We start from the raw sequence: 13,652 nt of genomic DNA on the forward strand, positions 1-13,652 counted from the left end.
AGCAGAACTGTCTGGCCTACCTCTATACAGGTAGGTCGATGTGCAGAATTGTTTTTATGCTGTCACAGTCGCGAGCTGTCGATCGTATGAAAGCGATTTTCACCACAGAAACTACAGGACCACTATTATGAAGGACCCCGATATCACGACAATATAGGTTTAAAGGTATACGCTCCATTACACTTTGCATGCCTCCATCTGCACCAATACGTATGCATGTCTTACGTAATGATAACTTCTGCGCGACTATTGAACACTTTGAAAGGAATGGTGGCTGCCGACCTTGGAACGTCGCAAAATTCTTGATGGCCTAACCTGTCTGCTATAGAGCGCCATTGAAAACAAAAATAGGTTGCGAATGCATAGATTTCAACAGTGACACAATAATTCACGATAAGGTCTTTCTATACATTTAGGGGGTCCTATTCGTAAGTACAAGCTACAGAATGGTATCCATTATCCGAATTTCTTTTTTATTTCACATCCGTTGTTTACTTTACAGCATTTGCGTTTCCCTATGTGACCCTCCACCACAAAAGCAACAAAAAGTCGCCAGACATGGATTTTAAGGTTAGGACAAATTTTAAAAGATCAGCTTTAAATTGATGTATAACTCAATTCAAATGCATTTTCCTAACCTATATAAATATAGGAAAGAAAGCCCACACTGTGGAAAAGTTTGAACTGAGAAAAGAGGTTCTGAAGTACAGGGTCTAAGCGCTTAAAGGACCCCTAAAATCCAAATGCATGTTGATTTATGTTGAATTATGATACCCGCAACATCACTTTTCTAGAAACATTTCATATATTTTTTAACGATTTTTTTCTTCTATTTTTCTCCAGATTACTTTGGAACTCCAGCAAAAAATCCTTCCAAACCAATATTCCTCAGATGACCTCATTAGTCCATGGGCCAAGAGCCGAAAAATGGGTTGTTGGTACCATCCGAGGTGGCAAAACCTTTTTGGTGTCATTTTGTTTGTCGGACATAGATATGCTTATCAAGCTATGATAGCATTTCCAAATGAGTAGCTTAGTCATAATAAATGAATTTTTAATCAATTTGGTCTCGTTTTTATATCCCTATACTTCTGAATCGAAACTAACCGCTATACAAATACGAGCACTGCCTTCTGCATGTCCACAGGTGTTCTGTTGTAAACGCGGTGCGCTTAGTCTTTATTCAAGGCAGCGAAGGGAATATCCAAGGGTTATGATGTCTACAGCTGTCACGCGGTGCGCTTAGTCTTTATCTAGAACAATGTACCGTTAATCATATTTAAAGTTCCTAATAAAAGGGATTATCTATACTGTTTTTATACCACCCTCTCAAAAAATACATCAGTTTTAAACAAAAATCACTCTGTTCATTTATAACATTATTAATTATCATGTATTGTAGTGTACCGGTACATTGTTTTTGCATAATCTTTCATTGTTGGATGGAAAAAAAGCGACATTGGCGTGGTATTAGCGTTTTCACTGTAGCGTTTTCACCGGAAAATGATAAATAATTGAAAAATACGCTAGAATTCACTAGAAATTGCTTTGTTGTTGTTGTTGTTGTTGTTGTTTTTAGATAAAGGATATGCACTGTATTATAAGCTTTGGATATTCCCTTCGCAGTCTTGAATATTAGACTAAGCGCTGTGGACATCATAACCCTTGAATATTCCCTTTGCTGCCTTGAATAAAGACTAAGCGCACCGCGTTTACAACAGAACACCTGTGAACATACAGAAGACAGTGCTCTTCTTTGTATAGCGGTTGGTCTCGATTCAGAAGTACAGGGATATAACAACGAGACCAAATTGGTTTAAAATTCATTTACTATGACTAAGCTACTCATTTGGAAATGCTATCATAGCTTGATAAGCATTTCTATGCCCGACAAACAAAATGACACCAAAAAGGTATTGCCACCTCAGATGGTACCAATATCTGGCCTGGCCCATGGACTACATCTGTCAATCATTGCTAACGTCCTGAAATGTTTAACAAAAGACATTGGAATGCACCTTCCCCTCGACTCGGCATAACTTGCATGTTTCCTCGTCATGTCTTTTGTTAGTCATATCAATATCACAGAAACCGTGAACTCCACCGTCTTCAGGGGAAGCTCAAAGGATATGCATCCACCATATTCCGCGTGAAAGGTGGTGTGTTCATTTGCATTGTGGGTATATTTTTCACATACGCGTTTAGAGCTTATTCATAATAAACGTCGTCATTTACAATCACTATGAACCATTTTCTGAACCAGCAAAGCTGCTGTACTAAATGATGAAAAATTCGAAAAAAGATTGTGACTGTGATGGTAAATAAGACTGCAAAGCCATGTTAATTTTGTAAGAACTTCTAGTACAGCTTAAGATACACTCGGTTTGCGGTTCACCATGTATAGTCCTTACAAGGACTGTTGGAATGACAGGAGAAAGATAAATAGAAAGGTCGGATGAGAGGTGAGAAATTGAGTAAGAGTATTCTTTCTGGAGTGAGTGTAGTCCTGAAAAGGAATGTGAACCAAGAAAAATAGAAGGGTTTAGGAAGGACTCAACGTTTCGGACAGTTGACTGTCCGTCCTCAGGAGTGAGGACTTATGTACTACACCATGCAAACATCTTCCTTCAAAAAATCATCTAGTACAGGGTTGTAATATACAGTAGATGAGAGTGAATCCCTGTTGTACAAAGTATTTGATGGAGACTGGGCACATTCTATTTGACTTGTACTACGGTGACTTTTACTGACTGTGCCTTGAGAGACGAGGATGGATGAGGCAAGGGAAAGAAAGTTGGATAGGTGTGCTGAGTTGAGAGGAGTGTGAGAAAAGCGGGTGGAGAGCGAAGCTGCATACTGTGGAAAGGGTGCAGAGGATTTGCTGGACGATCGGTAAGGAGCTGGAGGTGGGTCGGGGCGATGGGAGTAGGTGGTAGGGAACCAAGGAGGAGAAAGGTGGAGATAAGTGGAGCAGCGGATACAGGATCTGCATGGGTATAGTTGGCAAAGCTTGGGGAGATGGTGGGAATGGCGGGGGGGGGGGTGTAGAGTGAAAGAGAGGCTGTTGATATCACTAAGTGTTTTGAGCAGTCACGGGGGCGCTGTCCAGGGAATCCCAACGCAGCACCGGCTAGCAAGGGGAAGGTGTCCGCCAGTACTAATAAAAGAGACCTCCGGATGAATTTCAGATTTTTACATTTGAACAACTATAAATTAGTTATACTGAGGACAGAGTTTCAGAATTTGTGATAATTGGGATGAAGAATAAGAATATTTTCAAAATCTAGAACAAACTGCAATGAACAAACATGGTATACAAATTTTCAAGATATACACGTTGAATATTCATATAATATTGACTGGCCTCGAGGGAGATACCAGTCAATGTTCTTTCAGTGCGGGCAATATTTATCTGGTATCTCCCTCAAGGCCAGTCAATATCATGATTATAACCTATCCCCTAGGTAAATTGGGAAAATATGTGAATCCGGCTATACACTATGATATAGATCAAGCCACATTTGACTACTTGTACACAGATCATCACCAACATCTCGAATAATTGAAAAATTTTCATCAATGTATATCATTCAACTCCAACTTTCAAGATATTATGCAGTTGTAACGGGCGAACTTCAAACATCTGAACGTCTTTGCACTTTATTTTTGCTTCTGTTTCGATTTGGAGAGTTGTAATAACTGATTGTCACTGTGCAGTTATTGAGCTCAAATGGACTACGTTCAGACGACAAACCCTAACCTCGAGGTTACGAAACCTCGAGATTAAGCTCTTGCCCCCCCCCCCTAACTTTCGACGTGCGTCCACACGACGAATCTTAGCCTCGAAGTTAAAATCATGCCCCTTTGAGTGCGTTGATTTTTGTGTCCACACGGTGCGTAACTACGAGTGGGACCCCCCCCCCCCCCCCGGCTCGTGGTTGGAGCGCTAACCATAAGATTTCTCGTGGCTCTTAACATCGATCTATACTCGAGGTTATAGCTAAACTACGAGTGCGTCTTCACGGTCCCTAACTACAAGCTCTAACCTCAAGATTTCCTAACCTCGAGGTTAAGGCGTGTCGTCTGAACGTAACTATTAGTTACGTTCAAACGACACGCCTTGACCTCGAGATGCTGGAAGTGGTCGACCTTGTATGTCTTGATTTATCGGTGTTCTTCTGCGGTGCGTGTAACCGAAACGCAGCGACGAATGTTTACATGTAAAGTGATAGGCGAGACCCGGGGTGTTTCATCAATATAGTCAGCGCTGACGATTTCAATAAAATCCTTGGTTTTGATTGGCTGAGAAGCTTTGGTCACTGACTATAACTATGGTAATTGTCAGAGACTGACTGACGTTAAGCGCTTTTTTGTTTCGGATGATTATGATTTTCTCGAGGCAAAGATTGCACAGGCCACTCTTTCTTAGAGTTGGGTTTGAACTTTTTTTTATGTCTCACGTAAAGCGTGAAATTTGTATGACTGGCCATTGCAGACAATTAATTTGAATTTAGGCAGGAGAATAATCTCGAGGAGGACGTGAAATGCATGAATAAATCGGAAAAGGTGTTTGTCTGTGTCCATAAAACCCGGAATGTGATGATCACCCAAGAGCTAAGGGTTTTGCACAATTACCACAGTCCCATAACAAGGACCACAGAAACGCACTAATCTACAAAGATGACCACAGAAACACACAAATCCTTAAAAGGCTAGGATAGAATAAAGACCCATATAGACCTACCTCGACTTCACAATCGTCATCTATCACCCCCTTGGCAATCACCCTGGACCACTACCCTGACCCATCCCTAATCCTAATCCTGAACCTAATTCTTACCCTAACCGAAACTGTAACCCTAAACCTAAACCTAACTCTAATCTTTACTCTAACCTTATCAGTAACCAGTATTTAGCCGTGGAATAATTGCACTGGAGGCGGGGGTGGGTGGGTTTTTTTTCTCGTACGGAATAGATAGAGCACCATAATGGCTGTCATCATTCAAATGTGCAATGAAATGTCACGGTATCCTATGAAAACATTATTATCAAAACTAGTCAGTATGGCGTTTGTGACTCTTACGTGGTGCTTGATGCTCCAACTTGATGAAAATATCTTAAATTTGGATAATGTCAAGTAAATTTCTTCTTTTTATTACTAAAAGAAAATTAAATATCTTGCGCCAAAAAATGACAACTCACAATAAAACAATCGCTTCAAGTCGCTTCCATCAATGTGTATTACTTGGGAATCAGAGCTTTGGGATGCTTTTTTTTATTTGCTCTCTCTCACACAGTAGACGATCACGGTTATGCTTAAGTAATACATTTCATCTATTTTATTATCTCATCACATTCTATGTGTATTCATACGCTATTCTTTTGTGTATGTTTGCTAACTGACAGCATATAACTGTAACTGACAGCATATTGTCTTTTACGGATATCACAGAAGAATTTGTAATAAAAGAATTGAAGAGTATTGATGTATGTAAAACATTATTATGGTCTTGATGGAGTGCACCCATTATTACTCAAAGTAGCTGCGGATAGTGTTGTAAAACCATTGACCTATATATTTAATTGTTCCCTTAAAACGGGAAGTATACCAAAAGATTTTAAATCTGCCAAAATAATTCCAATATATAAAAGCGGTGATAAAACATACCCTTTGAATTATAGACCTATATCTGTATTGTCAATAGTAAGTAAGATTTTAGAAAAAGGAATTTATAAACAGTTGTATGGATATTTGAATGAACATGCTTTACTTGCCAATAATCAATGCGGGTTTCGACCATTACATTCTACAAATTCTTGTACTCTTGATATAACTGAACATATTTTACAAAACATGAATTCTGGATTTGTAACAGGTGGCGTATTTTTAGATCTTCAGAAAGCTTTTGATGTCATACCTCATGGTGGTTGTATTGTATAAAGGGTACAGAGTAGGCCCTATAGATGGCTCGAGTCATATATTACAGACAGATCTCAATGTGTTTCATTCGAAGGTATATTGAGTGACTCTCTTTTGGTGAAAACAGGAATCGCCCAAGGTTCCACCCTTGGGCCATTGATTTCAGTATGTATGTTAATGATATCTGTGAAATGAAGTATATGTTATTGACTAAACTCTCGTTATATGCCGATGATACTGTAATTTTTGCAAAACAAGAACCAAGGAAGAATTACAGATTATATTACAATCTCAGTTTGATATGATAGTTGATTAGATGGATAGAAATGAAATGTATATTAATGTTGACAGAACGAAGGTTATGATATTTGGTGCTATTAAAAAAGTATGTAAAGAAATTGTGACATAGATATTATATGTAATAATTTCAGATTGGAAATTGTAGATAAAATGAAATACCTCGGGGTTATTTTTTATTCAAATGGCCAAACATGTTGATAACCTTGTGAGTAAACTTTCATGGGTAACAGTAAATGTACGTAGAATTTAAATTTATTTGAATCAGAAGAATTTTATTGATTTGTATGATACTATGTTTGTTCCTCATTTGGATTACTGTAGCATTATCTGGGGGAATACGACAAAATGTAATATAATAAGATTACAACGCGCTGAAAGAAGATATGCTAGAATGATAATGAATTATTAAATGCTGATAGATGTACATTAACTGATAATTTATTAAGGTTACTGAATTGGCAATCAGTGCAACAACGGATTAAATTCAATCATTGTATAATGATGTTTAAAATTATCAATAATCGTACACCCATGTATTTAAAGAAACTAATTTCCAATAGACCGATATATTATTATACAAGATATGCTGCAAACAATCCTCTTTTTGTTCCGAAACCACGTACAGAATATATGGGGTCAACATTTTCGTATCAAGGCACATTGTATTTTTATATGTTACCTATTCAAGCCCAAACTTCTGTGTCGTTTGAAAATTTTAAGAAACAGTGTAAACGTTTAAGTTTGGATTTTTTATTTTTAATTTTTAAATATTTTTCCCATCTGAGTTTTCACCCAAACCAAACAGTGACTATTTATTTATATACGAATTTATGTGTAATTTGAATATTCAAAGAAATCATGGAAATATGAGAGTTTGATTTTTGTTTTCATTTTAGCTGAACATATTCTTGCCGACCGTATACACCTTTTTTTTTTCTTTATTTTTTCAACCCAAAAACATCTTGCCGCAGGAACTGCACTGTATTATCCGGAAAGGGGGTGGGGTGCGGGGTGGGGATAGGGGATAGGGGATAATGGATAGATTGTATTTGTTTGTTTGTTTTTTCAATCATGGGTGATGTTTTACTGATTATAATAAATGTATACTGTTATCCTGAATTTAAGATGTAAGACGTATCTTAATTTTACATTTTTATACATTTTATTTAACTTATATCATATTCAGTTTTATACTTTGATTGCCGTTTTAACTTGCCGTCGTATTTTGTATTGTACTTTCTGTAATATATTGCTATAGATTGTAACATTAGACTGTTTCAAATTTGTTTCGAATTGTAAATTGTATTTTAACCCGTTCCTTCCGCAATTCTCTGAGTGCCTTTAATGCCCCCAAACGAGATTCTTTTCGTCCGTCGACAGAGAGGCACACAGGTTGGTAATCCAGCTGTGTGAAGGCAGTCAAGCGGTTCATTGTGTCCCCCTTTCTATGGTCAACTACATGTACATATACATGTGCCCGTGAACAATGGAAATATCGATCGGGTGCGAGGTATGAATAGAGCGTGCGCTGATGAGCTCTCAGAATCTTTTGTTCTACACAAAACCAGGTACCTGAATGAGGTGACTGGGGTCAGCGAACCCGCATTTCTAACTGATCTCAGCCTTGATCATTATGTACATGTTCGTACGAGTTTACAGCAGAACAAGCAAAAAACTAAATCAGGAAAAGGTACATAATATGGTAAAACCCTTTTTTTTTAACAGCAGGAGAACAAATCCTGATAGAATAAACTCTGATCTTTTTATCAAACCCACTTTTCTGAGCATTTTAACACAAAGAAACATGAATTTAGGCCACTGAAGCAGGCACCCTTGTCTTCATTTTGGGAACCTGGTAAACCAGGTTCCCGTATATCAGTTGCTCCCACGGGAACCTGGTAAACCAGGTTCCCGTAAGGAACGGGTTAATATTTGTATGTAATACAGGGCTCTCTTGCAGTGGCGTATCTAGGGAAAACGTCGCCCGGGGCAAGCGCGAAAATTGCGTCCCTAATTTCTGAAAAAGACTAGTGTTCAACCCCAACCCGATCCCGGTAGGGACTTTAAGCAAAGTCCACATGATATGCTTTTCAAGCCCTTAAAAGGGGTCTTTTGAAAGTGATTTAAATGTAATGAATTTTGATAAATTTTGGCGAGCGAGCCGAAAATTTTTGTATTTCAGCTGACAAAACGTGGAATTCTTGTCATTTTTTGCTTATCAAATCTTACAATTCTAATCAAGATAGTGACGGCCTTATAGATAACGATTTATCTATACCAAGAAACTGAGTACTGTAAAAAATATTCTAAATCAGGGGGGCATTTCATGAAGCATTTTGTCCGACAACTTGTCGGACAAAATTTGCTCTCAGCCAATCAGAAGCAAGGATTTCAGTAGCTTTTAACAGTTTGTCAGACGAGATATCTGACAAATTGCTTCATGAAATGCCCCCTCCCCATGTACGCGCGAGTGAGCCGAAATTTGTATATTTCCGCGTCATCATGACGTTTTGTTCTTATCTCCTTTTTGTTTTGATAAATTTTGGCGAGCGAGCGCAGCGAGCGAGCCAAAAATTTGTGTATTTCAGCTTACAAAACATGGAAATCTTGTCATTTTTTGCTTATCAAATCTTACAATTCTAATCAAGATATAGTGACGGCCTTATAGATAACGATTTTTACCAACAAAATGAGGACTTGAAAAAATACTCTAAATTAGTACGAGCGATTGAGCCGAAATTTGTATATTTCCACGTCATCATTACGTTTTGTTCTTATCTTGTTTGATTTTTTTTGGCGCCCCCTCCCGTATTTTCGAAACCGGTGGCGCCTTCTTTTGATCCCATTGGCGATCGCTTCAGAACGAAAGAAATTGCAGCCGCTGCTCCGTGAAACATTTTGCCTGCTAAACATAAAATGACATGTGTGAACACAATAGACATTGTCATTTTGTCCGCGCCATCATCACATTTTGTTCTCACCTTCTTCTTCTATATAAAAGTTAGAGAGCGAGCGCAGCGAGCGAGCCGAAAATTGTTGTATTTCAGCTTACATAACATGGAATTCTTGTGTGAACACAATAAACATTGTCATTTTGTCCGAGTCATCATTATGTTTTGTTTTTATCTTTCTTTTGATTTGGTTTTCTGCCCCCCCCCCCCCCACCATTCTTCCCCCCCCCCTTCCGGTCAGTTGTTTCTTCTTCTTCTTCTACTTCTTCTTTTCCTTTTTTCTTTTTTTTTCTTTCTTCTCTTTTTTTTTGCGCCCCCCCCCCCCCCGGGGCACGTGCCCCCCTTGCCCCCCCCCTAGATACGCCACTGCTCTCTTGTAAAGCAGTTTTATGTACTGAAGAGACTACCCTGTATAAAGAAGACAGAATAAATAAAAATAAATAAACTGCACGACTTCTGGGAACCTACACCCTACCAGCAATGCTTCTACGTAGATTCCTCATATTTCACATGTTAATGCTGTACTTGACAATTATTCATCCATGCTTTTGTATTGTTATGTTTATGGTTTATTTATTTGTTAAAATATAGAACAATAAAAAACAAAACAAAACAAAACAAACTTCGAGACAAGAAATCCCGCATGGCTTCCTTTCTTTTGTGTCAGTCGGCGGTTTGTACATTCATGAACCTAACTGGAAATTTTATACCAGTTAATGCCATTTGGAACTTGGATTCTGTTGCTTTTATATCGAATATACATTTTCATAAAAAGGGACTAGTATGTGCATACAATTATTGTGTACTACATTTTTGTGCCGTATATATTAATGAGAAATTAAACACAATGATAGTCTCAATATTCATTTTGTACTAATTTGTAAGATGTTTGAAATGTCAGGTACATAGCTATAGCAAACAATAACGACATGCTCGATTTGCAGTCAATAAATGATGGAACCGATAAAATTGATAGATATAAATATATTCAATATATAGATATATATTAAATATATTAAATATATATTAAATATATTGTGCCAATATATTGAATATATCAAATATATATTAAATATATTGTGCCCTTCGCACAATTACCCCCCACTCAGTGAGTGGCAAGATTTTCTTTATGTATCTCTTTACCTGGGGCCATCTTCCTCGTCAAGCTTAGCTTATGATGATGGTCCCCTGCATTTCATTTTTATCATTTCCTATTGCTTCCTTTTATATATGATATTCGTTCTCGAAAAAAAAAATGTATGTATGATCCAAACGTTACGAATATTAGCTCTGTAAATGACTATGTAAGTATTTTGTTGATTTGCTGATTTGTATTGAATTTGAAATGCAGAAATAAAATCTGAACTGAACTGAACTGATATATAATCATATTGGAACAGCATAAGAGAGAATCTGTAATTTAGAAACAAGTGGAAATAGATAAAAAGACATTGTAATACTAGAAGTTAATGCTAAACATGTTTAAGTTGTTGCTTCAACTTTCATATTTTAATATGAGATGATTTTCATCAGTCTTGATGCTTGTGACCATAAAGACGTCATAAAGACGTCATACGTTTGCTGTCTGAATATTCATTAGATTGAATCTAGTATGCCAAAAAATAAAGGAAATAAGAAAAAAATATTATTAATTACAGTATTTATGCTAAGTTTAAACATAAATTATGTCAGAAATTCTTTCTTATCTCTGTCAAACTAATTTCAACTTGTGTTATGAAGACATATTTTCATATTTTAATCAGGCTGATTACACAATTTTGACCTTTTTGCCTGTTTAAACGTCATACAACAGTCCAGTAACTACGAATATATAGGTGGTATGCGTATTTTTGTATAGGTATAGGTAAAGGTATAGGTATAATATACTATAGGTATAGGTATAGGTATAAGATATAGGATTTAGGACTTTAGGAGTTGGTTAAGTTTATAGATGCATAAGGTTGTAAATAAGGTTGCCCAAAGCTTCATTAATAGTCCAGTCAAAATATGAAAAAAAAGTGGGTCAACCCAAAACAAATTGCAACAGAAACCTTTCTACTTGCATTTAACCTGGAAGAGCTAACAAAACAACATATAAAAAGTTCCCTAAAATTCGAGAGGTGGATCAATGCCTAATTTGCAAAAATTCAAAATGGCCGCCATAAAACCTATTAATGCTTATATAGGCTACAGTATATCTCTTGCTCAAAGACAAATCAGGCAATTCTTGATGTACAGAAATTCAGGAGACAATCGTCATAAGCAAGCGCTTGACGAGGACAATGGCATCAGAAATGATTGTCTAAACAATACAACATTGTAGGAATATAGGTCACCACTCACTGAGTGGCGATAAGGAGAAAGGGAGGGAAGAATTAGGGCAAAAAAGTGCAATAATTATATGTATATTTATGCAGATTTTCATTGACTTACTCCTCAATGTAGGTATACTGTAGCAATTACTCCTGGCAGTGAAGATAAGAGACACAAAGATATAAGAGACCCACTTACAGATGCAATAATTGGGCATACACAAGCAATATGGCAGCCATTTTGCATATAATCATATGCATATATATGCAAATTATGTATGTAGGAATGCTTTTTTAGTTACAACTTACATCATGATTATGTTTATTGACATGAAAAAACAAGAATATAGATGCCAAAATTTACCTTCTACAAGTTTTATGTACGGAGATATTAAAAGGCCATTATGGCGGCCATTTTGAATGCATTTATATGCAAATTTATGCAAGTTATGTACAAAGACATACTCTTTAGTTATTACTGATGTCATAATTGTACTCCTTGACCTAAAAAAAAACCACATAGGTTTAGACACAAGAACTGACTTTCTATGGGTTCTATGTCCCAAGATATAAGCATTAATAGGTTTTATGGTGGCCGGCATTTTGAATTTACGCAAATTAGGCATTGATCCACCACTCGAATTTTAAGGAACTTTTGATATGTTGTTTTGATAGCTCTTCCAGATTAAATGCAAGTAGAATGGTTTCTGTTGCAATTACTTTTGGGTCATTCCATATTTTGACTGGACTATAAATCTTGTCATGGTATACAATGATAAATCTGTTTCGGCTGAAAAATGACGTACATCACAGTATTTGCTCATATCGATTTTCATCAAACAGACGAATTAAAAAACTCTTTTTTCTGTACCCCTTTATATAATTCAAATGTCATTAAGACGTCTCTGTATGACCACCTGGACGTCAAACAGACGTCACTAATAGATGATGTTTTTTTGACGTCTTCTATTTGATAAAAATACGACATTTTGATGTCAGCCTAAGACGTCTAAATGCTGTCCATTTTCTTTGTTTATCAATGTCAAAATGACATATTAAGACACCTTTCTGACGTCTAAGACGTCTTTTGGTAAGTCTGCCATTTGAGCAAAATTACAACAAATGGTAAACAATTTACGACGTCTTTCTGGCCACAGTGCTGCCGTGAAATTGACGTCATTCTGATGTGTCTCTGCTATCGCGGGAAGTCCTTGACATGGACCGGCAAATTTCTTTCATTTCAATTCAATATTTCAATTAATTTCACAATTCTTAAAAATCCATATGCATAGACATAATATGTGTGTAATAATTATGTAAAGAAAATAACACCGAAATATACTCAAATCAAAACACAAACAGTACAAGGACAGTTACAGTAAAATATAAACACAGTAAAACAGTAAGAACTGCAGCAGATGAGAGGGAATGACAAAGGCCATTGGCCTATCAAAGGTCTAACCGTTGGTGGACTGCATCTTATACATATTTTAATAAATTTCCATTTTAAAAATTGTGTTTTTAAAGTTAGAGAAGACAAATACACATTAAAGAACATGAACGGAAACAAGGAATAAGACAGTGAAGCAACATGAAAATGGAAAGACAAAAAAAAAGTTTGTATAGGAAGACAGATCTTACATGGCAAGAATATGAAAGAAAAAAAGCACTGGCAAAGAGTTACCGGTAATCAACTCAGAAGACAAATACAAATAAACTAAAGAGCTACAACAACAATAACATGCAATACATGAACGAACAACTTACAGGCAATCAATAAAACTTACAATGTACTGCATATTATTCTTTCTGCAACAAATAAAATGTATAATTCCTTTTTAAATCACTTAAAGTGGAACACTGTTTAAATTCATCTAACATATTATTCCAAATTACAGGACCTTTATAGGAAATGACTATTCTCGAAAATTATATCTATAAAAAGGATTATACATTTTATGGAAATTTCTGGTGACAAACATATTCACATCAAAATTATATAATCATCAAAATAAATGAAATAACCAAATAAAATCAGGTTGTAACTCTTTCGTGATGGAATAGCGAGTAGATAAATAAAAGTAATCTAATCTGAAATGTGTTGATGCTATAAATATGCAATAAATGCAACTTTAAAAACAATTCTGTAGTGTGTGCCAAATAATGTGA

The 13,652-nt window shown here is 36.3% G+C and overlaps 1 protein-coding gene across 1 annotated transcript in view; it reads left to right on the forward strand.

The window, feature by feature from the left end:
* The first annotated feature begins 2,919 nt into the window (after nt 1-2,919).
* The window catches only part of LOC139719959 (uncharacterized), a 28,095-nt gene continuing 17,362 nt past the window's right edge, over nt 2,920-13,652 (forward strand). The window contains exon 1 of the mRNA XM_071631339.1: nt 2,920-2,994. Coding sequence (XP_071487440.1) covers nt 2,920-2,994 — 75 coding nt within the window. The remainder of the gene's footprint in view (nt 2,995-13,652) is intronic.

This window comes from Diadema antillarum, unplaced genomic scaffold, assembly GCF_040938485.1.
Source record: "Diadema antillarum isolate AM-2024a unplaced genomic scaffold, OU_Dant_1.0 scf00000117, whole genome shotgun sequence".
In the NCBI taxonomy this organism is placed as follows: Eukaryota; Metazoa; Echinodermata; class Echinoidea; order Diadematoida; family Diadematidae; genus Diadema; species Diadema antillarum.